At 42.7% G+C, this 27,888-nt stretch overlaps 3 protein-coding genes and 1 pseudogene across 11 annotated transcripts; 1 reads left to right on the top strand and 3 right to left on the bottom strand.

The window, feature by feature from the left end:
• Positions 1–1,617: 1,617 nt before the first annotated feature.
• On the bottom strand, positions 1,618–10,344 carry ARMCX3 (armadillo repeat containing X-linked 3). Of its 6 annotated transcripts, none has more exons than XM_045471337.1 (5): positions 10,181–10,344; positions 9,569–9,676; positions 9,211–9,271; positions 8,880–8,950; positions 1,618–8,603 (listed from the first exon to the last, which is right to left on the bottom strand). In XM_045471337.1, the coding sequence occupies exon 5, from the start codon at positions 8,455–8,457 to the stop codon at positions 7,318–7,320; it is 1,140 nt and encodes a 379-aa protein (XP_045327293.1). In that variant the 5' UTR covers positions 8,458–8,603; positions 8,880–8,950; positions 9,211–9,271; positions 9,569–9,676; positions 10,181–10,344; the 3' UTR covers positions 1,618–7,317. The 6 variants fall into 6 exon arrangements, with proteins under 6 accessions (XP_045327293.1, XP_045327294.1, XP_045327296.1 ...); XM_045471338.1 differs by having other exon boundaries at positions 10,027–10,337; XM_045471340.1 differs by having other exon boundaries at positions 9,569–9,648; positions 10,027–10,337.
• Positions 10,345–15,227: 4,883 nt separating this feature from the next.
• Positions 15,228–18,169, top strand: LOC123594554 (protein ARMCX6-like). 4 transcript variants are annotated; one of them, XM_045471346.1, is made up of 4 exons: positions 15,228–15,360; positions 15,663–15,740; positions 16,072–16,191; positions 16,511–18,169. In XM_045471346.1, the coding sequence occupies exon 4, from the start codon at positions 16,656–16,658 to the stop codon at positions 17,556–17,558; it is 903 nt and encodes a 300-aa protein (XP_045327302.1). In that variant the 5' UTR covers positions 15,228–15,360; positions 15,663–15,740; positions 16,072–16,191; positions 16,511–16,655; the 3' UTR covers positions 17,559–18,169. The 4 variants fall into 4 exon arrangements, with proteins under 4 accessions (XP_045327302.1, XP_045327299.1, XP_045327300.1 ...); XM_045471343.1 differs by having other exon boundaries at positions 16,072–16,197; XM_045471345.1 differs by having other exon boundaries at positions 15,259–15,430; positions 16,072–16,197.
• A 4,381-nt stretch (positions 18,170–22,550) lies between these two features.
• On the bottom strand, positions 22,551–24,557 carry LOC123594552 (annotated as a pseudogene).
• An 814-nt stretch (positions 24,558–25,371) lies between these two features.
• On the bottom strand, positions 25,372–26,514 carry LOC123594550 (protein ARMCX6-like; the record flags this gene model as incomplete). Its single annotated transcript, XM_045471336.1, has 2 exons — positions 25,372–25,860; positions 26,098–26,514. Coding segments are annotated over 2 exons (558 nt in total), but the record flags the coding sequence as incomplete, so codon positions are not given.
• Between the last annotated feature and the right edge of the window lie 1,374 nt (positions 26,515–27,888).

Genomic DNA, 27,888 nt, shown 5'->3' with positions numbered 1-27,888 from the left:
TGTCCCACTGGTATCTACTTCATTTTTTATTACATTTTTTATTTGTACTCAAGTGTGTTTTATAAACGTAAATCTCTATTCCAGCTTTTATAAGAATATTACTTTATCTTGTTAGTGTCCACCAAAATGTCCTAATTCATAGTGTTCAAGCTCTCTAGATCTAACAGTTCGTTCCATGTTTCAAAAAGATAAGTTTCTTATCTTTGGTTCCAAGGTAAATATAACAATATATAACAACTCTCCTCCTTGGAAGATTGAATTAGCTAGCATATTTTCAAATTATCAGATACACTGATTAGTTCATCCACTGTCATGTGTCCCAAGACAATATTAAGATTGCTTTGAGTGAAGTGTTGTCATACTCACAAAGTCATCTGCTAGACTGCCTTTTACAAATTCTTATGGCATGCTCATACCCCAAAGCACACTGTATTTATCTTTCTGGTGTTTTAAATGTCTTCATAATAGACCCATAACACAATGAATTACTAATTTCACAACCCAGTACTATTAACTTCATCTTTAATAAAAGCGGCTCTATAATACAGGAATTCACCAACTGTCCTCGGTATATCATACTTCAAAGATAGCAAAAAGAACAATAATGTTTCCATTTACAGAGAACAATAACATTTTGTACATAGCCTATGACTGATAACATATGAAAAATTCTGCCAAAAAGTGGAGGAGACTATGGCATATTCAATGTCTGGGGCTGGGAAAAAGAAGTAAAATTACTTCTCTATTTCATACCACTCATAAAAGTACATACCAGAAAGATTAAACACACACACACACAGACACACACACATACAATTTTTTTAAGTTTGAAGAAAATATAAAAAAATTATTTTAAAACTGTGGGGTGGGAAAAGTCTGCCTCAGCATGATCCCAAAACTAGAGACCCTAAAGGGAAAGGTTGAGTGATAGGACTACCTAAAAATGTAGATCATCTACACAGAAGGACAACATGAACAAAGTTAAATGAAATAAGAGATGCATGGAAAGATACACATGATTTGTTTTAAGTGAAATAAAAGTTGCAAAACAGAACAATGGACTATCAGTTCATTTTCTGATAAAAATGTGAATACATATATCATTTATGTTTCTATATGCATAAAACATATTAGACTTGTAATAGTAGCTAACTGTAATGATGGGTAAGAAAAAGGCAGTTTTATGTTTCACTTTATATGTTTATCTGTTTTAATTTTTAATAAGCATGAGTTATTTCTATGGTTTAATAAAATAAAATAAAATAAAGAAGATTAAAAATGAGTTCATTGTGAAAAATAACTTCTCAGAGTTCTGGTAATTCTCAAATCTGTCTCAAAGTGGTAGTCAAATGCCCAGTTGGATGCATAATGTTGTCCACCAGTGCAAAGCCTATACTATGGCCTTCTTCCCCAGACACTAATTTTCTCTGGGTTGAAACAAATCTGGGACATCTATTAGTATTTTAAGAATAGCTTAAGAACATTCCAGGGTGTTATTAACATCTTAATACTTCCCCAATTATAAACATATCCACCTAAACAAACAATCATATATGTGATATACATTTATAGACATTCAAAGTTATGATATTCATGAATAAGGATTTAAGCTTTATATTGGAAGAAAATCAAACAGAATTTATTGAATTTTCACAGATGACATGGTGCAATTTAACAATTCCATTTTTGGGCTGTAAATTACATGGGTCAGTTTAACAAGAGGTGAAGACTGATGATGTTAAATAGTAGTTGATTATAATGAATCATTGTCCAAATCAGTTTGAATGGATTTACAATTTATAAAATACTTTCAATACTGGTGGTTTTATTCATTCTTGCCTAAATTCCACTTTTCTAATATCAAAATGAGAATCCTTTTAGCTCATTTTAAATGATAAAAGAAAGTAAAAATTAAAATTTTTGCTTTATGAATCAATTTCATTATGTCTGCATTTTCACTGCAGTTTATTGAACGAAAGCCACAAAAATTAGCATGAACATAGTTAAATCACATTTCAGTGAACAGAAGACTGAAATGGAAATGGAAAAAAATAATTAAAGAGCTGACAATTAATTTTGCTTGGGTTTCAGAAAAATTTAATAACAAATTATCATTACTCATCAAACAAAAATAATCCAGAAAAGAGAGACACTAATCAACCTGTAGGGAAGAATGTATTGCACCAATACCAGTTTCCTCCTGCTATAAAAGTATACATCTCTCAAACTCTGTATGAAAGCTAATTGATAATATATCTTTATATTCATAGTATATCTTTTATAGTTGTAAAACTGCCATCCACTCATACTCTGCCTCTGTCAAAGGGGTATCCAAACAGACAAAATTTAGATTTGTGTCCAGGAAGAAATATACTCTAACTATTGAATATAAGTATTTGATTTCAGTAACAAGTCAATCCCCACAGCAGACATGGATGTACCAGGTTCTTCTGCTTTGATGTCACCAACATTTAGCTAACATCAATTTGTCCTGATTCCCTGAGAACTAAATAAATAATCATTTGATGATAATTCGGTTTCTAATGTAGACTGATTTCAGGGACAGAATGTTCTGAGCTCCAAACACTAAGATTCTGGTCTACTTGGTAACTATTTTTCTTACAGTAACATAAATTATCACTATATATATATATATATATATATATATATATATATATATATAATGGAATATTACCCAGCCATAAAAAAGAATGAAATCTTGTCATTTGCAACGACGTGGATTGAGCTAGAGTGTATTATGCTAAGAGAAATAAGTCAATCAGAGAAAGACAAATACCATATTATTCCACTCATATGTGGAATTTAAGAAACAAAACAGATGAATCTAGGGGAAGAGGGGAAAAAGAGAAGGAGGGAAAACTATAAGAGACTTTCAACTATAGAGAACAAACTGAGGGTTGATGGAGGGGAGGTGGGCAGCGGATGAGCTAAATGGGTGATGGGTATTGAGCAGGGCACTTCTTGGGATGAGCACTGGGTGTTATATGGAAGTGATGAATCACTAAATTCTACTCCTGAAACGAATACCACACTGTATGTTAACTAACTAGAATTTAAATAAAAACTTGAAACAAACAAACAAAAAAGAAATGCTCGATAAACAGGGGGCTCTATGCCCAAAGATCTTGTATTATTACTCTTTCATTTTTTAAAATATAAATGGTCAATAGGGCCAGAGAGTTACACTAAGCCCAATCTCATTGGTGGACTGAATTATATGTGCATGAACCTGTAAGGATAAAGTAATAAGACTTCCTGCTCTCCTCACCTCCTTTCTTCCTACACTAAGGTCTATCACCAAACACACAAACTGTCCAAACCCTTAACACAAGGCCTGAGGGGAACCCAATGCACAGGGTCAAATGTGGAAGTATATCATTCTGAAAAATAAATATTTGTTATCCTGCTTAATACAACCCCTCAGGGCAGGACAGACCAGGGGCCACTATCCTAGTTTACTACACACCAAGATGGCATGCAAGATAGTTCTGGTTTAAAGGCAAAGAAGAGCCACAGCTCAAATAGAGAAACCAGAAAAAAAACCTTTAACTTGGGATGTGATGTAAAATGAATGTACAAAGATAGCATTGAAAATAGTCATAATCATTCTTAGAAAACCCATTTTCAAGAGAACTTAGCAGAGAAATTAAACAAATGGAAGCATAAACACACAATTTTCCTGAACCATATCAATTTGCTAAACCTACACTTGGGATGTTTATTGAGACAAGACAAGTAAACTATGAATTTTAAAAACGCCACTTTCCTGAGCCTTGAAATATTATGCTTTAGGTGACAATTTACAAGAGAACTATACTTCAGTTTTGTTAAAATTACCTTTGGACACATTTTACTGGGATAGACCCACTTAAATTCCTGAAATTGTTAGATGATAACAAAATCAAAATATCCTCCAAGTTCCTAATTTCCTCAGTTTCCCAGGAGCTGCCATCATCTCTAAAGACAGGACACTGCCTCCTCCATGCCCCCATGATCTGCCACTATCATGGCCACAATCCTAGAACTATACCCTTCCCAAAATGATTGAGAGTGGCAACCTCCAGTGTGAAAGCATCAGGACACTGGCATGTGGCTTGGCTGGCCATGTGGCCTGCCTGGACCAGGCTGTCACACATCTGTCTCACACAGCACTTCCCAAAGTCTGGGCAATTTGGTTCCAAATAATACCAGGTGTGGGACATCAAAAGTACATGCCATGCACATAGGGCTGTGCCACGCTAAGACTAGTTCCTCCTCAGTCTCTGTTCAACAAGAGTTCCAGAAAATTTTTGGCATCCACTCACACCCTAGGTCGCCACATTACCACAGCAATGACAATTCTGTATTAAATGCCCACTGTTGCGTGACCTGGTGTCATGGAAATTAAATGGTCACAGAAGCACAAAGAGACTATATATACATCCAGTGATCTCCCAGAAGGAAGAAATAAAGATAGAAGTGGGAAGGAGGGAGAAGGGAAAAGAGTGGGGAGGAAGGAGGAGAAATCTGCCAGAGCAGATGGATGCTAGTCAGGCCTATGCCCCTGCCACATGGTGGCTTTTTATTACTTAACCTCATTTTTACCCACATTTCAAATGAGGTTAAGTAAAAAAAAAAAAAAAAAAAAAAAAAAAACTCAGCACCCCAAATTCAACATGGCTTGATGTGAATTTATTTTAGATGTTCAAGCTACACATCTGGGTCAGAAAACAAGTGTGTTCTCATTGCCTCTGTTTTCTCAAGTATCTTCAATGAATATTTTTTAGGAGCAAATTAGAAAGATTTTAAATCAGGCTCTGAAAATTTATATACAGTATCATCTAATTTTATGTATACAATATATAGAAATATGGATAGTGAAAGTGTCTGAAAGGGTATACACTCAGCCTCAATTCTGTGCTTCTCTCCCCAGCTGCCACAGTTCCTTTGGCACCCCTCCACTCTTATACTCTGCACCTCCTCTCTGGGAAACCACATCCACTCCCATGTCCTCAATTACCATTCATCTTCTGATGGCTCCCAAGTCTTTATTTTTCCTCTGAGTGTCAGTTAAATCCATTCAAATGACAATAGGCTGTCTCCACCTGGATGGCACATAGATTCCTCAAACTCAATTTATTTTAAGTGTATTAGCCTTCCCCTCCCAAATCTTTTTCTCCTACCCAATAATAGAGCAAGAAAAAAATGTTACTTGCGTTTTCCCTAATCTATCCTTAAAACTGGTGTCAAATGAGTCTCCACTTTTACTTCATTCAATAGGGTCCTCGTATGCAACAACTTTAAGCCAACCAGTTCCTGACCCTTTTGTCTACTATAGACAACATTAAGGTAAGTATATAGAAGCCTGGGGCTGAGAGCAGTTGGTAACTGAATGGAGGGTTTTACCCTTCCCTGATCTCACTTGGAATATGTTGTGAAAGCTGGTGAGATCATGTCTGAAGAAACACTGAGCCCTTGGAAATAAGGAAATCTTATTCTTTGAGAAATTATTTTAACAGTTGTCTTGGAGGAATCACAGAACTCTACACAGTAGTCACTTAATAAATGCTAACTTTTATTGTTGTTCTTATTTATTAAATGACACTGACACATGGCAGAATGCCCCCAACAAAACAAAGGCCACCCCAAAAAACTATCAACCCTGCATTCCAGGGAATTAAGAGTGCTTATTTTTCTTAATTAACTGCTCTGTGCCAGAACATTCAAAGTATTTTGCATGTATTATTTAATTTAATCCTCATGACAAGCCCCATCTTCATCACTCATCTATCATTTCAGAGAGGAAACTTCACGCCATCTCATTTTTAATCTAAATTCTTTTTTTCCACTCAGTACATGCTCCAATCACCTGCTTCATTGCCAACACTTTCTTTTTCAATAATTTCCAAAAAAACCAATACTCATTTTATATAAATAAAAATATAAAGATGAATAAAAAATAAAAAAGTAAAAGATCACTCATTATCCTTCCACTCAAATATAGCCAGTTACTTTTGGGGTATCTATAATTCCGTAATTGTTAGTGTCTACTTTAAAATATGTTTTATTATCTTCAAAAAAGAAAAGGAATCATTCTATGAATACTGCTATCTAAACTACCTTTCTCATTTAACAATGCAGGATGAATATCTTTTCCTGGCAACATGGATTTGGATCAACATATTTATCTTATATACTGTGTGAACATTCCTGAATTTATTTCACCATTCTGGTGTGCTAGACACTTAGTTGTTTCCAATTGTTACTGTTTTGGACAGTGCTGGGATGAAAAGCCTTGTCCATAAAGCCTTTAGCCAATTATTCAATTATTTCCTTAGGACAAAAGAGTAACAAACTTTAAGGCTTATATGTATTACCAAATGGCCCTCCACAAATCTTGGGCAAACTCAGTGTAAACTTATTCCTACCACAAGAGTTTGATAGGATCCATTTATCCACACCCTCGCAGATGCTGCACAGTTGGTGAGAGAGGAATCTCTATATGAATTCCAATTGTTCTTTCTAGTCAAAAATATTTGACTCTTGGTGTTCAGTGGGATAATATTCAAACAACTCTCCAGAAACTGGCTTCGTTCAGCTTTCCAAATTTATTTACTTCCATTCCCCACACTCTCTACTCTAAGTAGACTAGTATCCTCACTGTCCTAGGAAAAGGGTTCCTACCTCCATGCCTTTCTCACCCTAGTGCCCCCTCACTCCAGCTCTTGGAATGCCCTAACTATGTACACCATTCAGGACTCATTTTAAATAGCCTTTTCTTCCATGAATCTGTAGCTGACTACTGTATCCCACAGAAGCCTTTGCTTCCTCAGTGCTCTCAGACTGCACATTTGACAATGAGTATATGGTCCAGATATTGTTATCTATTTGTTTGTATTTTTCTTACCTCTCCAACTATATTATAAACCAAAGGACAAAGCTGGTTTCTTTCTTTCTTCTTGTTTTGTTCAGCATTAATACACAACTTTATTGATGATATACAAATCAAATTAATGCAAATGACAGGAGGGAGCTTACTTATGAAAAACTAGTTCACTGTCACGCAAAAGAAATAGTAAAAATATTTCAATCTAGGCAGCGAGATAAAAAGCAACAAACATGTTTTCAGAACAGGTAGTGATATTCATTCATCCAGCTTAGACCTGAAGATCAACTCAGATAAAAATCAGCATTGATTATACAATGATATTCATCACTCAAAATTGGCAGCTGAAAGGATTCCTTTACCATATAAACAAGGTGGAGAAAAGGAATAGTTTACAATGTGTGTTACTTCTAAACTACAAAATTAAGAATTTATTCCTGGCTCTTTGGGAACATATGCTCAGCCAGTTTGGCCATGAATTTTCCAACTTTTACTTTCACCAAAAAATCATGGTGACTTTCTATCCCCAGAATCTTATCAGCACACACTTGAAATTCTTTTAAAAAGAAGAAAAGTGAACCTTCACTGAATTGATTCTGAGCAGATTCATTTTCTTCCCATTTAAAATTGTCATTTATGTTCTCAAATATGACCAGAAGTTTAAGAATAACCTCTTTGTTCTCCTTCTTATTAAAGAGGGAACCAAGTGAAGACGGTACTTGGGCCCTGAGCAGTTCTCTAGTCATGGCTGGATTTTCAGCCAAATTCAAAAGGAGTTTCAAAACCTGAAATTTGGTTTCTTCATTTCCTGCTGAAAATAAACGAAAAAAGTCTGAAATGGAATTAGCAAGCATGTGCTGATATTCATTAGTAACAGTCATATTTGTGAGCAATCTTAGTCCAGCCAGCTGCACCGATGAGTTCAAGCGAGAAGTGATTGTGTCATCACACACTTGATTCATGTATATCTTAAGCCTGCGCTGATTTTCAGCATTCACACTCAAGTTATTCAGGACAATTAAAGCCTTTTCCTTAACTATGGGATCCCGAGTATTGAGAATCTTTGCAACAATTGGGAGACCACCTAGATCACGAATAATATCTCTGTTAAATGCATAAGCAGCGTTGTTACCCAGAGCAATTAAAGCTGCTTCAAGAATATAAGGCTTTTCAGACATCTCAACCAAGCAAAGAACTTTCTGCAGCTCTTGAGGGGACAAAATAGTATCATCTGAATTGGGGGAAGCCCGCTTCTGAACAGCCCGACGAGCCCGAGTAGCCCTGGCCCTTGCTCTGGCCCTTGCTCTGGTTCCAGCCTCAGTCCCAATCCGGGCCCAAGGTGGGTACCACACTATACCCTTGTTTTCACTGTTGTCATCATCATCATCAGACCAGTCATTGTACCTGGCCCCAGGACAGTCCCCAACATCATCCACATCCCCAGACCCACCCTCAGCCATTTTCTCCTTGTTCTGTTTTCTTCCCCGGGTCAGTCTATAAATGCAATAGCAGGCTCCAGCCCCAATCACTAGTCCCGCAGTCACCCAGCCTACTTTCCTGGCGTAGCCCATGCAATCGTCCCTGACAATAGCAGGGACCAAGGAACAGAGTATTCACTCAGGCTGGGAGAGGAGCACTATGGGCCTGGGTGCAAGGCTGTGGAAGGTGATCGTCTTCAGCCACTTCAAGGACACAATAGCTGATACTGGAGGTGGACCTGGGAGTGGAGGAAGGAAATGGGATTTGAGTTTCTTTTTTGTGTTGCCCCACACAGAGAGTTGCACAGAAGGACGGGAGCATAACAAATGTGTAGCTGGTATGAAATGTAGATTGTTAATAAACCCTCTGTATCCTCCTCATTTCACCCTCCCCCTACCCTCCCTAACCCACCCTCTTCCCAAGCCTAGATAAAGGCTATGGAGCCCACAGTCTCTGCTGAGGCCTCAGCACCCCAACCTCGGGTGTCCCCAGGGAATGACACTGTTACACTAACCTCCTCCAGACAGACAGTTTGTCCCTTCTTCCCTTCCCTGGAGGTGTGCCACGCCCAACAACCCTTGCGATCTGCAGAGAGACCACAGCCGGTGAGAACTAAGGACTTTGATGGATTGACTGTTCACATCCGTAGCTTTCCTGATTCACCATCCAGGCTGTTACATTTTTTTTAACCTCTATGCCATCCAAAACATGCACAAGCCTGCCCCTTCCCTAACCTGAAATGGGAGGGATGTTAGGAAAATAAGGTAGAATTGAGTGAGCTTATCCAACTGCGGCTGATTTCCAGCCCCTCCCCCATTCCAGGCAGCCCCCACGCCTACACCGACCTCTACTGATCCAAGGAAACTTCCTCCCTCTCTTCAAGTGGTGCCACCTGCTACAGCAGACCTGCAGGATGACAGATCGAAAACATCGGACTAAGTACTGTTGAGAGAGGATTATGAACAAACTCTCTGATAGGTTTCCATACTGTCATTCTCCTCCACCCCCACCCCCACCCCCACCCCCGCGACACACACATACATACATACACACACACACACACACACACCCTGAACGCCATTTCACCACAGTCCCGAGAGTACAAGAAAGACACTCAGACTCAGCCCTAACCTAGATCATTGCCATCTCTGGCTTCTCCCTAACCCCACCACCGCCCCTCTTAGGGCCTCCAGATAGTCTTACCCTCAAATCGACCTTCACCAATTGGGGTTAATTTCCTTCCTCTTCTCTTGCCTGGTGTAGTGTCGCAACCTACGGAAAGACTGGCAATCCAGGAGAGGCTTGGACCCCCTAGACACAGAGCCATGGTCAGGAAGACACAGCCACAGTCAGAAAGACGGAAAACGGCTGCTACTAGAGCTCTTGGTGGACGACCAGTCCCCAGAACATGAAACTCTTTCCTAATTCAGAGGCCTGGTTGTCAAAGGTTTCCCACCCCTATTAACCACTCTCAGCGTTCTGCTGACACATCACTTTGCACCTTCCCCCTCCCCAAATGTTCAACCTTTCCGCCAGCACTGTCCTGAAGGACTGGGGGCCAACACCCAGGCCACAGCTCCCTTTCCGGATTACAGCCTCGGCTCCCAGCAGATTTCCAACTCCGGATCTCTGTGCTCCTCCCCAAACAGCCCCCTGCTCACCATTTCGTAGCATCAAAATGGTCTGCGGGCGGGACAGATGTCTTGGAAAGCCGGCGGGGAGAGGAAGAGACGACGGAGGCGTCTCAGGACCCGCGACGGTCTCCGCCCTACGCCCTCGGCCATCCCCACCTTATGGAATCTCCCAGGCACTGACCTGCAAGAATCCAGGACAATTTCCTTCTCCTCCACCTCTTTCCCTCTGCCGCAGGCCTGCTAGCCCTCAGGGCAATGGGGAGCTGGTACTCAGACGGGAACAAGGACCAGAACAAGAAGGACTTCTGCACACGTCAGCTCTTGGTCACGTGAGACCTACGTCATCCACCAACTCGGGTCCCTAATTTCCCCTCCCACCAGCAGTGCGGCAGAAGAGGGACCGCCCCCCTCTATTCCCTCCCCCATACCAGGCCTTGTTACTCTTTCTTCTTTGCTAACCCCATTTCCCTGTAGTTGTGTTTGCCTTCCTCCGATTACCAGGAAGGGACAGCATCTTCCCCAGGGGCTACTGGCCACTTGTACTTTTTGAAAAATTGCCTCTTCCTTCCCCTAAGCTCCTGGGACAGCAACCTCTCCTTTAACCTCCCCTCCTCCCAGCTATTAATGTCTACCATTTCCTCTGAAGTCTAGTCCCTGATCTCAAACGAAAAAGCCATCAGAGAAGGAGACTTGTAGTGAGAGCGTGTTTTTTACTTTCTTAACACATTTTTGTTCTTTTTGTTCTGCCCTCTCCCGCCCCCAACCTGCATTCTTTTGTGAGGAAAAAATACTATAAAGCTATTTTCATTTGAGAGAAAAAAAAAATAGTGGGAGTTGGAGAGTGATGTTGGGTGATGGCCTCCAAAACATTTTCTCATTGTGGGGAGTGTTACACACCTCACTCCAAATCATCTTGATGTCTTCTGAGGCCTAACACATAACACAAACCCTAAATGAGCCCATTGAAGTGTCTAGAATTGCATAAATCTCCTGATGAGGCCAGTCTTCTAAACAGGAGAGCTACACACTTACACTTGCATCAGTCAGCAAGAAAGAGGCGTGGAGCCCTCAGGAGCCAGTAACACAGAAAAGATTGAGTAGGAATCACAGCTACGTAGTGGATATCTGCCCAAAAAGGCATGCACACTGACAAAGTAAGTAGCATAAAAGAACATTACAAAATATACTTGAGTACAAATAGGAAATATCACCTTTAAATAAAATAAGTGTTAGAGAAACACTGAGACCACTGAGACCAAATTGCCTGAAATCAGCATCTAGCAATTAGTGTAAAACAATTTCACTGACTGATTTGGTGAACTCTGTGATTCACCTGTCAGCAATGATAGAACTTTTTTATACGGGGAAAAGTAATCAAATAATGTCAGAACATGGGATCTACAATGGAATATTCCTTAATAGTTTAGATATAAGGCTATTATCTGAGTATGACTTTTATAATCCACAGACAATATGGAAGCAAATCAAGAAACTGGAAAGTTTGGGAATAGGCAAAACTCCACAGAAATTCTTGTCAGGGTAACTTCCAGGAGGAAGTACTTGGATATGACTGAAATTTAGCAAACAGAAACCAAATCAGCTATGTGATACTGTATTTGGAGAAAGATCACGTGCAGCGTGGGGCTTATTCAAGAATAGGAATGTATGAAAAGAAGAGTCAGAGAAAAATATTGGTAGTTCCCACCCAAGTGCTGTCTGGGGAGAGGGAGTCTTGGCTAAGATGAATGGAACATTCAGCTTTCCTTGGCAGAGCCATCACCATAATGTGTAAGAGTATTTCAAGCTTCCTTAGCTGAAAGCCACTTCTTAAGGTGAACCAATGACCTTGATCTGATTTCAGGCTCACCAAGCAACCTTCTGAGGTTGTGGCTTCCCAAATAGTAGCTTGCCTACAGGGAGAATGGACTGGTAAAACTGACAGAAACCTCCAGTACCCCCTGACAGTTGAATTTCTCAGGGTAAATTATTCATTTGTCACTCCTATTGAGACTTAGCTTCCCTTTTGTCCCACTTACTGGGAGAGAATGCAGAGATACATGGGTTTGGGTATTCAGATCTCGATTTATACATAAGTCTCTATGAATGGGGTTCTTTCCTTGATAGAGGCCTTTGCTTTCAGCTAAAGTCAGGGGTTGATCATACAACAGTGAGGACAAGACACTGAACTATATATACAGCCTTGTGGAATCCTGTCAGGAAAGCCAGGTAACTCTGGCTTAGAATACAATCCTGTGCATCACCATTTCCAAAATGTACCTCTCTAATGTTTAGTTAATGTGAAAATTACAACTAAGACATCCTGTGGCACATAGGCCCCCAGCATCTCAGTCATAGCTGGACAATGGGTTAATATCCAAAGTAGTTAAAAGGCTCTTGCAAATCAATATCTGAAACAATTTACATTTATCCCTGTGAAAAGAAAGTAAGTGCATATTACGTTTTACATACCCTTTAATTTTCCCCAGCAAAAGGGTGAGCATTGTGCCCAAAATAGACCAACTCAATACTCTCCTACTAAAATTTAAATCTTGAATACAGATTTAAGAAAACACTGAAAATCAGCAGAATTGTGGTATCCTGAAGAGACTGTGAATTCCTCCTACCTATACCCTTCAGAGCTGACCCTGATCTTCGACATTCCCTCATTGTTTCCATTAACCAAGTTTGGTTTCTGTTGCTTGCAACCAAACAAAGTTAACTAAAACAAATTATTTAGTACAAAAACAAATAACACAGTACATAAAGTAATACAGCTTTTTAAAATAATCTTCTATAATTTTTTTTCTCACTCTCTACAATCCTATTAGTGTTTCCATCTGGGGATCCTTTTGTGTTTGGGGGCACTCTGTAAGACACCTATCACATGTGACTACATACCAAGTTGAGCCAAAATGTTCCTTTTGGCAGTGGCTTCACATAGTCTTCTTCAGGCTCAGGAACTTTTAACAGGCTTGTCTGAAGAATTGCTTAAGGATTTTCCTCTTTTGCTTTTGAAATGGTATGTCAGGCAAACAACCTGCCCTTAAATAGTTGATGATGCCCTTAAATAGTTATAATGGAGAGCAAAGTAGATTTTAAATGTTAGTTTCTAGGTTCCTTGGTAAGAATTGTGGATCTGAATGACAAAGGAGTAAGATAACTGAAAAGGTTATCATTCCCATGTTTTATAGGAAGTTTTAGAGATGGAGTGGACTCAAACAGGAAAGGTCTGACAGACTGGGAAAATGACGGTCAGGATATTTATATGTTGGAATAAGTGGAAAACATACCAAAGTAGGGGAGGGAGATATTTTATACTAGTAAGGAGAGGTAAGAGTGGCGCTTTTGTCCTTGAAGCTTTGTTAAGCTTTACATACTCCTAAGTTCTTTCTAATGTATATGGTCAAAACAAGCAAAAGCCATTTATATAAGTACTTAGCAGCCCAAAACTGAATGATGAACAGTTAGATTTGTTAGTAAAACTCCATAAATGGAATTCACTCATCTAGAAGAAAATAAAGGGAGACAAAAAGAACAGTATAAGGAGATGATGCGAAAGAAATGCTGTAAGGGTTTTAGAGAGAAATGGCATAATACTGGTGAAGGAATTTGGACTACAAAAGTTTTGAGGAAGACCAGAAAGTTGTGGTGTGCTCTTGACTTCTGAATATTCACCAGCAAGGCACTCTGGGCTCCCTGACTCACCTCCTGAAAGGGCCTCCCCCACACAGGGGCCCCTTACAAGGGGAGCTTCCTGCTGGGGTGTCTTATTTCAATGTTCTAAGAAAGAAGCTGCCTGAAGGGTCTATATTTAGAGTATGACTCCCTGGCAGGGACAGCTGAATGTCTGGAGACTAGTTTCTGCATACTTTGTCCCTGAGTTCTGGGATTATTCTGAGGTGCTTGTATGGGTGGTACAGTGAAATTGTCACAGAAGGCAGCGAGTGAAAAGGCCTCTTTCTCCTGGCGACTGCTTGGGATCCTGTAAACTGCGCTTTTTGTGAGATAAAAATGACAAAGATTTCATTTACAGACCCTCACCACTATCTACACTGGAAGGTGCTGAACACAAGCCGCTGCTAAGGTGACATATAGTACATGAACAACAGATCCCGGAGATATCTCACCAATGTTGTGATTAAATGAACATTCCACCTGCTAGGCCTCATTTCCATCAGTGAGTGGGATAACAGGGAATTCTTTAATTTATGGATTTCTTATGGGTTACACTACAAAACTTGAGAATAGATTTTGAATAAAGACTTTTGGGTGAAAAACAGGCTAATCTGTGAAGTTACTAATTTCTAAAGTTCATCTAAACAGTAAGATTAATCTGAATTTAGGGTCTGCATAAAGTATGTCCTTTGAAGCCAGAAGGAAAGCCATTCAGCAATTTTCTATGAAGTTCTCAGCCATCTGACACTTAATACTATGAGTTCAGCCAAAGAAAGGGAGAGTGGTTCATGTATCAAAAATGACCACGATTAAAACGCTGACCACCTCACTATACATTCATTTTATCCATCAATCTATAAATCATATTGAAAGCACACTAGTTTTGTTTGCAAGGATATGTTTTTAAATTTTAATATGCTGTTTGAAACCTGCTATTTCCTGTGAATTAAGTAGAAAATATTTTCAATAGGGTATAAATTAACTTAACCAAATCAATGAGGTCTTCCTATTACCTGGAAAATCTTGTTTATTACATATATATGTATCTACATATGTACGTAACTTAAATTCTTTTTTCTCCAACTGAAATAGATTTATTATATTTTCTGGTTACAAAATAGTGTAGCTTGAGTCAATAAAAAAGAAAGCATGAAATAGAACATAAATGTATCAAAAATATTAATAAAAACCTCACAACTACTTGAGCTTCCTTTCATGCAACTCCCCCCAAACCCCCGAATTTTGGTGCAGAAACCGGATGTGCAAAGGAGTAGAAAAAGAAGGTATGGGAGCAGGAGTTTCAGAGCCAAGGAAAAGATAAGAAATTTCCCCCCAGAAGAAGTATAAGTAACTGCTGACCCAGGAAAAGATGCTGCCCCATCGTGTAATTAGAGAAAGGCAAATTCGACCACCAGAGAGCCAAGGCCACTTCTGGCTTAACGGTATTGTTATAGAGGAAAAGAGTGACAGGGCCCCGTGTGAAGGGGGGAGGTACGGGGCAGGCTGGCGCCTGCCGCACTGCTTGTGGGAGTGGAAATTGGGGGCCAGAGCTCATTCGTGACGTGGTGGTCACGTGACCAAGAGCTGCCTAGAGCAGAAGTCCTGCTAGTCGCCTCCATCTGGGTACCAGCCCCTATTACTCTGCAGGCGTGTGGAGGAAGAAGGAAACTAGTCCCGGACCGCGAGGTCGGTAGGAGCCTGGGCTCTGCTTAGAGGCGGTGGGGGTAGGAGAGGGCCAAGGGCGTCACGAATTCAGGTTCGAGCTGATCCGGGTTGTGTCCCCTTCTCGCCTATTTTCTAAATGCCGGCGCCCCCCTCCCTCGTGCCCATTTAGTAGAGAGAACTGGTGGACTTTGGGCGGGTGGTTAGAGGAGTGAATGGCGGTTCCAGAGACTCCGAAGAAAGGTGCCACAATTAGGGCACTCGTGTCCCGAGTGCTGCTCCGTCCACCAAACACTCCGTCCCCTGGGTTCCCTGTCTGTTTGCAGGTTTGTAGGTCTGTTGGCCCATAGGACGCCTCAAAAGTCGTCCTGAGGGAAGGAGCAAACTGCCTTGGGACCGTGCAGGTCGGTCTGAGGGTGGGATGAGCCCTGGACCCTGGGTGGGGGTTGGTGATGGGGGTGGCGGAGGAAGAAGGGCTGGGAACTGCGCGGGCCTGGTCGAGTCGCCCTCTCCTGGCCCCCTCTTTCTCCACACCCCCTCCCATCTCAGTGCAGGGAAAGGGGTGTGGCGGCCTTTGCTGGGGAAATGGCGGATGATATGGGGGGAAGGGGGGAAACCCCCGTTAGAAAAGTCAGGAGGGTGTGAAAAATATTTTAAAGTCAAAGGCTGAACATTCAGAAAAGCAGGTAGTAGGACCTGTGTTCTCAGTGCTGATCCATCCAACCACACTTTCAGTTTTTCAAAGCCGGCTATCTGTCTTTCCATCTGTCCTTCTGCCAGACTGTCCATCAATCTCTGTGGAAGGAGCACTGACAACCGAAGACAAGGGAAGAAGAAGGAATTTACCTGACTTTGGTAGAGGTTGGTGGGGAAAACTGCCTGTGAAGCTTTGTAGGTGGGGGTGTGTGACAGAGGAGACTACCTGAAGGTTTGCCCCTCCATGTCACCACCCTCCTGGATAGCATAGCACAGCCCTATCTCCTGCCCTTTTCTGTAGGGCCTGAAAGCATAATGGTTGGTCCCAATGGTACATAGAGAATAATAAACAAATAACAAAGAAACAGGTTACTAATAATCCAACTCTCTCAACCAGAACTCAAACTCTACCCTGTTTGTGTAGTGAGGCACAAATTCAAACACAGCACAAGGCCCTGATACTATTTCTCAACCATAGATTCATCACAAGAGAGCTACAGGAATCTGAGAGAGGCTGAAGAGGACTACACTCCACCATTACTCACCCTGGCCTTAGCATCCTCTTCAATCAGGTGGAACAAGTCCCTCTCCCATCCTACCCAAAGACTGGCACAGACCTGAGCATGGGCCGAGCTCGGGAAGTGGGTTGGATGGCAGCAGGACTCATGATTGGGGCTGGTGCCTGCTACTGTGTTTACAAACTAACATTAGGAAGAGATGACAGTAACAAGTTGGAGGAGGAGGAAGAGGAATGGGACGATGACCAGGAGCTGGATGAGGAGGAACCTGAGATTTGGTTTGATTTCACAACTATGGCTCGGCCCTGGAGTGAGGATGGGGATTGGACTGAACCTGGGGCCCCTGGAGGCACTGAAGATAGGCCTTCAGGTGGGGGCAAGGCCAACCGAACACACCCAGTAAAACAGCGCCCATTCCCTTACGAACATAAAAATACTTGGAGTAATCAAAGCTTTAGAAATTTCAGTTGTGTTCTTGACCTCTCCAAGTGTCCTTTCATTCAGGGCAAAATGTGGTTTGCTCAGCCCAAGGATGCTGGTTTTTCATCTATCCACAATATCAATAGTCATTTGGCCAGCCTCTCCATTGTTGGAAACACGATCCCCACTCCTGACCCCGCTATTAAGGAGAAAGCTTTATGTGCTCCGGATAACTTGAATGCAAGTATTGAAAATCAGGGGCAGATTAAGATGTACATCAATGAAGTGTGTCGGGAGACTGTGTCACATTGCTGCAACTCGTTTCTGCAGCAGGCCGGATTTAATTTGTTAATAAGCATGACAGTCATTAATAACATGCTTGCCAAGTCCGTTTCAGACTTGAAGTTTCCTTTGATAGCAGAGGGAAGTGGATGTGCTGAGCTTCAGGTTTTGAAACTGTTGATGGGTTTGTCCGAAAAGCCAGTCTTGGCAGGGGAATTGCTGGGTGCCCAAATGCTGCTCTCATTCATGTCCCTCTTTATGAGGAACGGAAACAGACAGGTTCTCCTGGACACCCTGGCCTCTTAAATGGCCATCTCGAACAGAATGGAACTGAATCTGCCCAAAACCCTTCTGGTGAACACACACATGTGTTCTCACTCAAAGAATCTGCAGTGGGTGCTGTTGAAGATCCAGTCTTAGCCCATCACCACATCACGGGGTGAAAGTTACACTCGCTAAATCGAGGACCACATTCCTATTGGCCAGGCAGGGGTTCCCACAGGGCTTGGAGTAACTTCTTGGTTTTGCAGTCTGCAGGCAATGTGCATTGTCAGTCACTCCCCTGTGGCCTTCTTCCTGTGGTAAAGGGATCATTCCAGTTGCCGGCTGTGGATACAGAACATCCTATTATAGCATCATGAGGGATGCCCTGCCCGTGGTGGTCTCCCTGTCTAAGCGGGACCATTTTGTGGAGACCAGACACATATCGGAGCTTGTGCTGAAAATGCTTTTGCTGCCGCCTAGGTTGAATTCTTTCTCATTTACTGCTTCTTCTTTGCGAGCTGATGGATGGTGAACTTATTCATCAAAAACGTACACCCCCCTTTTGTGTGCTGTACTGACTTAACCTTACCTACCCAAACCTACCATTTGTATGTATCATCAATAAAGGTGTGTGCTTTGATTGGCAAAAGCGAGACATGGAACTTGCCCTTGAGTTTACAGTCTACATGAAGAGGAAGACAAAAATACGCGACCAACCGACACCAACCCACGCTAACTGGGGGCCTTTGCTCCCTGACAAATGCATGCTTATCAGTGCTCACAGGAGGCGGGGTAGAGGTGGGCTGCAGTGCTCAGGATAAGCCTCAAGAAGGGCCTGGAGGGCTGGGGGTGGGAGCAGGGGAGTGGAGGTGGGGTTAGTGGAATCAGGATGGAGTGTTGGGAGGACTGAAAGAGACAACACTTTTGAAGCAGGCAGCACAGTGCCTGGCACCTGGAGCAGAGAAATCCCTCGACGAAGGTGTCTTTCCTGACTGTCAGCCTAAATAGGAAGGTCAGTATCCTTGGGGTGTGTGTACACGTCCTTGGGGACCACTGGACAACCCATCCCTGCGCATGTCACGCACTAGTATAGCAGTGATGGTTGCCGCTCTCCGAGTGCCCACTTTGTGTAGTTCCGTCTCTCCTGCAAAGCGGCTGTTAAACCTACCTCCAGGCCCCCTCCCTCCCTTGGGACCCCAAGCCCAGATTCCTGGCAGAGCGAGAAGTGTTGGCCTCTGCTTCCTCTGGGGGAACCTCCTTTCTGCCCTTTCCCTGGTACCTTCGGTGAAACCCAAGAAGGGGCCAGCAGAGCCTTCCATGAACTCCCCATTGGGGTGGTAGGGCAGATGTTGAGGGTGGTGGCAGGGTATGACAGGTCCATGGGGAGACATCTCTGTCGCCTCCATCCAAGCTCCTGGCATCCCTAGGAGGAAAGGAGGAACCCAGCCCTGTGCACTGAACCACTCAGTGGATCTGGGCAAGTCATGCTGCTGCCCCTCTAAATACTGCCAGACCCCTCCCAGCAGCACCTTGGCCCCTGCATCACCAAAGCCAGGTTCTCTGACGGCTATTGATGTGTCAAGCGATAGTCCTCTTCCTCAGAGCCCTGGCCAACAGGCTCAACAAGAAGCTTCCCTTGGGCAGAGCTGCTTCTGTGCCTGGTGCCCTCTCCTGGTCTCCATGGGATGCTGCTCTGGGCCACTGTGCCCTGCACATCAGCACTCTGCGCATGCTCTGCTTTCGGACTGCTCTCCTCTGCACAGAGCACAGTTTTACTTTTTTTCCCTTCTCCCGGAGTTTGGGTTGCAGGTAGATTACAACTCTAAGACTTGTATCCATCCTCCCTGTGCTTCGGCCTGACTAGCAGACACCGGCACCTGCCAGGTGCCCCAGAATCTTCCAACATGCAATGGAGACACTGCTTCTTCCCAGGCACTGGCACCTTGGATGGCCAGCATGTGACTTGTGGTTGCTGTGACACCACGCCCCAGTAGGGCTCACCCCCTGGGAACTCTATTCCTCTGCTGGCTGCTGGGCCCTGCCATGTTGCTTAAGAGTTGCTAATGCGACCACCCCTTTCTCCCAAACCAGCCTCAGGTGGACTGGGCAATCTATTTCCCAAGTAGAATGGCCGTGCAGACAGCACCCACACCCACTTGTCCCAGTGGAGCCTGTTTGGCCAATGCTGTCTTCAGTGACACCCTCATGCTCATTCTCTTTAATCTCAGCACAAAGGCAGAAAAGATTTTCTCCTTCCTCCTGGCTTGGGGCCCCAAGTTAACACATGCCTCCCTTCTCCTCTTTGCTCTGCCAAATCAACAGTCGAGTGCTGCCACAGGCACTTGTCCTCCATCTCCAAGGCAGGCACTTGGCATTTTTAGGCCACGGCTGACTTCTAACTCAGGGAGGGCCTTGGAGGCTTTCTGCCCATCTCCTGAGCAACTTTCTGTCCCTGGGAAGCCTGTTGGCATCGAAGGGTCTCCATGGTGTGGTTTTGGCCCAACTCAAGAGCCTCCTCTGCGTCTGCTGGCACTGCCCTCCAGAAAACACTCCTTGTGTCTGGAAGCTCAGGCCTCTGGTCTGCCCTTCATCCCTTGGTTGGTTGCTGTGCCAGAGCAGGAGCCCTAGAGGCAGTGGAGGGGACTCAGGAGCATGCCTGCCACTCAGGGCCTGATTAAGACATACAGAGGCTTTCAGCACCAGAAAGACCATGGTGCCCCCTCTCATACAGTATGAAACAGCATGGGACCACCGGGCACCAAACTTGCCTACCTGCCTGCTGCAACTAACAGATTCTTTCTGGGCTTCCCCATGGGAAATATTTGATAAGGTCATCGATGCTTGAGATTGTCACACTCTGTGGGGAAGGGCCCTGCCTTGATGGGGCCCACCCCAGCCTTGCCTGCCTCTTGGCTAAATCTGGAACTGCCCCCACAGACTGCCTTTCAGCTCCCAAAAAGCCCTGGTTCTGCTTCTTATTCATCTCATGATTACGTCTACATTTGGTGCCTGTGGGTACTGGCTTGCACACTAGCTCCCAGTGCCCTCCCCAGCTTGCTACCTCTCCTGGGAAATTTGTGATTTGACCTCCCCCCGCCCCCATTAAGTGGCTCCTGAGGTTGCAGACATCCAACTTCCCAGTGGATGCCTCCAGTCTCAAAGTCTGCATCCTTCCCCAGGGCCCTATGTGCCACTCTCAAAGCAGTTTCAACCATAATCCCCTCACCTTGATGTGCCACCCACAGATAGGCACAGCCCTCACCAAGTCAATCTCTAAGCCGCCACAGCACCATTCAGCTTAGAGTTTGACAACTGTGGCTAGTGCTGGCTCCAGGCTCCTTTCCGGGGGCGGGCCACCAGTTGGTCTAAGATGCAGATGGGTGTTACACCACAGTCCAGGACAGTCCTGCAGAGGATTGGCCAGTCCCTTGTCTGCTACACATGCTGCATGCATCACCTCACACCCTGTCACTTCCCTCCTCTCTTGCTCTTGGCCTCCTGTTACCTGGAAGGCAGGCTTCTTTTCCCTCGTTGCCTCTTGTTTTTGTGTGTGGCTTAGGATGTCCTCCCTCATGCCCCAATTACAAAGAGTCTCCTATAGGGTTTCCTAATTCCTTCATACTTTTACACTTAAAGGGTCTCACAGATCTACTTGGAAGTTACCTTTGTGAAAGGTAGGAGGTGTGATCCAACTTGACTTCTTTCCCCAAAAGGGTAGCAAATTAACCCAGCACCATTTAGCACTCCATTATCACGCTGCAGTGTGGCACATATGGGATCTTCATGCACCCAGCCGAGCATCCCCTCTGTGGCTTCCCGGTGGGAATTATGTCCTGAGGCACACCTTTCTCCCAGGAACTCCTAACTGACTCGGGGACCCTCAGCTCACTGGAGGGCCCTATGGCAGGTGGTGTGTGTGTTAGCAGGGAGGTATGTATTGGTGCTTGTGAGCAGGCCTCTGTCCCAGGTTCCTTCTCAGGACATATCCTGGCTCACAGGAAACATACGAACCCCGTCCCCCAGCCTACTTTAACAACACGGGAAAGTGGGGACTGGTTTCTTCCGTCACCAAAATTACTTTATTTGTGTGAGAGAAAAGCAAGTTCATTTTCTATGTTTAGATTTGCTGCACTTTGCACATGGTAGTCTTTTGCCACTGTTGAAGTATGCCTATTGTCACATGTTGCATTCATGGCTCAATAGTTTCTCTCAACACTGTCCTTGATTTTTTATTTTTATTGTGGTATATTTCATCAATCTGGAATTTTAACTAGTCTGTTCCTGTCAATTTTTGTATTGAACTGTGATATTTTTTTAGGAGTCTTCACATCCCACATTTACTAGAAAACATTTGCCTATATTTCCTTCTTTTCTTTAATATTTTTTTAGAGAGAGAGGGAGAGAACAAGTGGGGTGGAGTGGCAGAGAGAGAGGAGAGAGAGAGAGAGAGAGAGAGAGAGAGAGAGAAGTAGGCTTCCATGCCCAGTGTGTAACCTGACACAGGGCTTGATCACACGACCTGGTGATTATGACCTGAGCTGAAATCAAGAGTCAGATGCTGAACTGACTGAACCCCGCAGGCACCCTGCCTATATTTCCTTTTAATATAAATACAGTTTTTCTTTTCAGAGTTAAAGAAAGAACTTTTTTAGAGTTAGGTTCTTTTTTTTACCTACTAGTAGCGTATATTTGTAATGTGTGTGTGTTTTTGTACATGTATTTTGAGGTAGACTTTGTATCTTAATTTTCTCTAAATGTATAATGAGTTACACTAATGTCATTCATTGCAGAATCCAATTTTTTCCCATACAGAATTAGGCAAGTATGCTCCAAATTCCCATGTTTAGAATATGAACATGGATTTACATGCATTGTCTCCTTTTGTGGATCTTAACAAGCATGTAGTCTTCAGTCACTGGACCTTTGATTCTTCTTATCAGTAATTCACACTTAGCTCAATTGAGTAAATGACAAACACAGAATGATACATAAGGCGTAGCAATAAGTTCCACCCAATACCATTCACCTTTTTTCCCAAAATCATATCACAACTCTTTCTTGTAAAACATAAATTTTAGAACAAGGCACTTAATTCACTTTACTGTGGAAAAATAAAGAACATTCTACCATCTTGGAGCAATGAATGTCCAAGTATGGCTGTAAGGTACACACTGAGAATTTAATGATTTTAACGAACCCATTGAAGTTTATAAAGCTGTGTTAACCTAACACCAGGAAAGAATGCAAGATAAAGGCACAAATGTCCCTGCTCATGTTGCAGTGTAATTCCCCAAGGATGCCATGTTATAAACATCTTCATTGTCTTCAGTGCTTGAGGCATATGTAGACTTGGGATTGCTCACCACAATTCCCATAGAAGATAGACTGGTGATGAAGGAGTGCATCTGTTGTGCATAAATATCTCTACTGTTAAAGTAAGGTAGCTTGTGACATGTCTCTGGTGGGTCCTCACTGCACTGGTTCACATCAATGTCCTTCTGCTTCTGGAAAACTTGTTGAAGATAATGGTGATAGGCCATTGATAGTGATAACACAGATGATGCATGTGCTGGCGATAAGCTTCCTGGCCAAGGTGACTCGGTGGTTGTCTCCATAGCCCCTAGTAGTCATGCTGATGGTGGCCCAATATCAACATATAGGGATGCTGGTGAGGTTGGAGATGTGGTCATCTTTCTCCACAGAGTAGATAAGCACAGAAAAAATGGAAATGCCCACAGAGAGAAAGAGAAGCAACAGCCTAACTTCATGGTAGCTATGTCTCTATGTGATATCTAGAGAACAAAGTCCTACTGAGTGCTGGGCAAGCTTGAGAATTTGGAAAATCCTTATAAGCCTGAAGATCTGGACCACCATGCCCATGTTCTCAATGTCCTCGCTCTCTTCCTCCTTGGTGTCTACAGTCAAGGTGGCATAGAAGGGAATAATGAAGATGAAGTCAATTATATTCAGAGGGTTTTTCCAGAATTTCTTTTGAAAGGGAGAAACAAGCAGCCAGATGGCAAGCTTGCAGGTGAACCAAGTGATGCATGCAATCTCCAAGCCTTCCAGCACGGGGTCATCTACCTCTCCATCCTCATTCTGGAACTCTGATATACTGTGGACACACATGGCCACAATGGAGGCCAGCACCACACTCAAGGAGGTGATGGCAATCAATGAGCTTGGCAGACAGGCAGTAGGCTGGATTTTCCATTCAAATCCAGATCTTCTTCTGTAGTTGACCAAATTGCAGCTTATCAAACTTCTCCAGCTCCTTCTCAGAGAAAAGTCTTCAGAAGAGCCTGTACTCACATCATTGCTTTTCATGTCCCAATCTTTCTCATAGTTTTCTTCCTTGCCTTCCTAGTAGCCCTTACTGCAACAGAAAAAAAAACCCACACAGCTCCTCCATGACATGTAGCTTACCCGTGTAATAAAAATTCAAAACATATCTGAACAAGGAGGGGTTCAGTTCAAAATAGTACTCCTTATCGGCATCACTCACTGTAGTCTCACAGCTCCAGAATGGCCTCTTCTGAGTGACAGGTGAGCAGCTTTCTGAGTCTGGTGTGAGGAAACCACGGGAGGGTGCCTTTGGTTGATGCACTTCTTAGAGCCTCCCTCGTTCAAGTTGACAAGTCCCTCCTCTTGTCCATGATGATGCAAAAACTAATCAAATACCATGGTGGATAGAGGAGGCAGGGAGCTGGATGTGAAGGGAGATGAGGAAGTTCACACTGCACCCTTGTGTTAGATGTCACACTCTCTGCCCTCGTCCCATCCAGTGGAATGTCCATCATCATCTAAGAAGCTCTGCCCTTCTTCCCTCACAGAATGTGTGGTGCACACAGGCATTTAGTGGCCAAAAGGAAGAAAATAATCGTGTTCTCCGGTTATACCAGCTGAAGCAATTGCTAGGAAATCAATCTTACAGATTTGAGTGGGATAAGATCCTCCACCAATGGGCTTCTTTGTCATCTGTAGGATCATAAGTTTCTTCTGTTTCCCATGTCTGCTTTGTGGCACACACTGTCCTGGGAACTGCAGGAGTCCAGACAACTCAGGATCACTCAGCTCTGTGATGCTGCCTGCCCACGGCTGTGGGGATCAGGCCTCATGGTGCAGCAAGGAAAGCAGGGTGGCTTGCCTAGATCTGTCTGTCTGTCTATGCAGAATCCAATTTTTAATGTTTTAAGTGAAATTGCACTAAGTTTATGGGTTAATCATTGGCAAGAGTTGGCATCTTTATAATTTTCCCATCTAGGCACATTTATTTAAATCCTCATTTTCTTTAGTGAAGTTTTCTTTATAATCATCTTTCCCATTTCTTTTTGGGTTTTATTCCTATGTATTTGTCTGTTTTTGTTCGCTTGTGAATAGGCATGGTGAATAGGCATTTACCTTCTCCTACAATGCTATTCTCCTTCAACTCCACTGTTCTTATTCCATGTGCCAACACACTAGATACATGTGTGGTGTCTGCTGCTTTTGGAACAGCAATAACAAAGGAGAATGATCAAGTGCTTCACCATAGTTACTCCTAAAGAGGAAGGAAAAGGAAATGGACAAGAATTAAGTCCTATTGTTCCACAAATGCTCTTTTCCAGGAACTCTCCCTATAGACCCTTTCATTTTTTTTTTTTTTTCACTTTTATATTCTCTTGCTCCCTCTTCCCTGGAGTGGAGTAGTTCAAACTGGTTATTCTGGCTTATTCAATCATGTTTTTTTTTTTCAATCCTGGCAAGGTCTCCATTAAGTTTAACCATGTTCTATTGTTCTTTGTTCTTGGATATATCGATATGGGATGATTTTGAAAGAAGGAAAGGTAGTTTAATGGCTCAAGTTATTACCACAGGCAGGGCATCCCTCATGATGCTATAATAGGATGTTCTGTATCCACAGCTGGCAGCTGGAATGATCCCTTTACCACAGGAAGAAGGCCACAGGGGAGTGACTGACAATGCACATTGCCTGCAGACTGCAAAACCAAGAAGTTACTCCAAGCCCTGTGGGAACCCCTGCCTGGCCAATAGGAATGTGGTCCTCGATTTAGCGAGTGTAACTTTCACCCCGTGATGTGGTGATGGGCTAAGACTGGATCTTCAACAGCACCCACTGCAGATTCTTTGAGTGAGAACACATGTGTGTGTTCACCAGAAGGGTTTTGGGCAGATTCAGTTCCATTCTGTTCGAGATGGCCATTTAAGAGGCCAGGGTGTCCAGGAGAACCTGTCTGTTTCCGTTCCTCATAAAGAGGGACATGAATGAGAGCAGCATTTGGGCACCCAGCAATTCCCCTGCCAAGACTGGCTTTTCGGACAAACCCATCAACAGTTTCAAAACCTGAAGCTCAGTGGGGCGCCTGGGTGGCTCAGTCGGTTAAGCGTCCGACTTCAGCCAGGTCACGATCTCGTGGTCCGTGAGTTTGAGCCCCGCATCAGGCTCTGGGCTGATGGCTCAGAGCCTGGAGCCTGTTTCAGATTCTGTGTCTCCCTCTCTCTCTGCCCCTCCCCCGTTCATGCTCTGTCTCTCTCTGTCCCAAAAATAAATAAACGTTGAAAAAAAAATTTAAAAAAAAACCTGAAGCTCAGCACATCCACTTCCCTCTGCTATCAAAGGAAACTTCAAGTCTGAAACGGACTTGGCAAGCATGTTATTAATGACTGTCATGCTTATTAACAAATTAAATCCGGCCTGCTGCAGAAACGAGTTGCAGCAATGTGACACAGTCTCCCGACACACTTCATTGATGTACATCTTAATCTGCCCCTGATTTTCAATACTTGCATTCAAGTTATCCGGAGCACATAAAGCTTTCTCCTTAATAGCGGGGTCAGGAGTGGGGATCGTGTTTCCAACAATGGAGAGGCTGGCCAAATGACTATTGATATTGTGGATAGATGAAAAGCCAGCATCCTTGGGCTGAGCAAACCACATTTTGCCCTGAATGAAAGGACACTTGGAGAGGTCAAGAACACAACTGAAATTTGTAATATCTTAAGCATCACACAAAAAAAATGTGATCATTTTAATTGGGGAAAGAGTGATTCTTCCCTATTGGGACATTGTCCTCTTTGGGAAGCCCTGTTTTTTGTTTTGTTTTGTTTTGTTTTGTTTTGTTTTGAAATAAAGACATTCTCAGACAAAAAATATATACCAGTAGCAAATTCAAGTATGCCTGGCTGGCTCTGTCAGTGGAGCATGCAAGTCAGATATATATATATAAGATATAGAGATAGATAGAGATAGAGATATATAGTTAGATATAGATATAGATACAGATATAGATATAGATATAGATATAGATATGAGCAAATTCATACTAGAAGAAATACTAAATGTTGTTCTTCAAGCATAATGAAAATTTATCTTTTTACAAAGCAGGAAAAGAACTACAAAGGAAAATGTAAATATATGAGTCTTGACTATATGAAATAATTGTAAGAATTCTTAAAATATTGAAATATAAAGAGAAATAGGTTGGAAGCACATAGAAAGTTTGAATGCATGACAACAATACCATATACATTGAGATGAGGGTAAGTGGAGTTGGCATTTTAAGTCCTGTGAGTTGTCTGAGAAAAGGGGGAAAAGGATTGATTCATAGAAAACTTTGAAAAATCAAGAATGCATGTTGTAATGTATAGGGTAATCACTAAACAATAGTGAATTAGTACAACTATCAAGCTAGTAAAGAGGAATAATAAAAAAGTGAATAAATCCTAAAGAAGATAAGAAAAAAATTGGGACATAGAGTAGGCAGGTCAAATAGAAATCACTGAATAAGATAAGAGATTATACTCTAAATGTATCAGAAATTACATTAAGTTAAAACAGAATAAATGCTTCAGCTCAAACATAAATGTTGAAATATTGGATACAAATAACAAAACACAACTATATGCTATTCAGAAAGGATACATCTAAAACTCAAACATACAGAAAGTTTGAAAGTGTAAAAATGTAAAATATATACCATGAAAGCATTAACTAAACAAAAATTGATAAAGATATACTAGCATCAGGGGCACCTGGGTGGATCAGTCAGTTAAACGTCCAACTCTTGATTTCGGCTCAGGTCATCTTATCGTTGGTGGGATCAAGCCCCACATCAGGCTCTGTACTGACAGCATGAAACCTGCTTAGAATTCTCTCTACCCCTCTCTCTCTTTGCCCCTCCCCCCACTCGTGCTCACTCACTCTCTCTGTCTCAAAATAAATAAATAAACTTAAACAAATACTAATATCAAATAAAATGGGCACTATGTCAAAAAGCATTACTAGAGATAAAGAGGGATACTCCATGAGGGAAAATGTATAATTCACCAGAAAGATGTAACAATTCTAAATTTGTATGCATCTAATAACATA

Source organism: Leopardus geoffroyi, chromosome X, assembly GCF_018350155.1.
Source record: "Leopardus geoffroyi isolate Oge1 chromosome X, O.geoffroyi_Oge1_pat1.0, whole genome shotgun sequence".
Classification (NCBI taxonomy): domain Eukaryota; kingdom Metazoa; phylum Chordata; class Mammalia; order Carnivora; family Felidae; genus Leopardus; species Leopardus geoffroyi.
Note: the sequence above shows the minus strand (reverse complement) of the source record. Positions and strands in the feature narration are given on the sequence as shown.

What these genes read in the sequence shown, in the direction of transcription:
- ARMCX3 (XM_045471337.1), bottom strand. Translation starts at nt 8,457, where the DNA reads ATGGGCTACGCCAGGAAAGTAGGCTGGGTGACTGCGGGACTAGTGATT.
- LOC123594554 (XM_045471346.1), top strand. Translation starts at nt 16,656, where the DNA reads ATGGGCCGAGCTCGGGAAGTGGGTTGGATGGCAGCAGGACTCATGATT.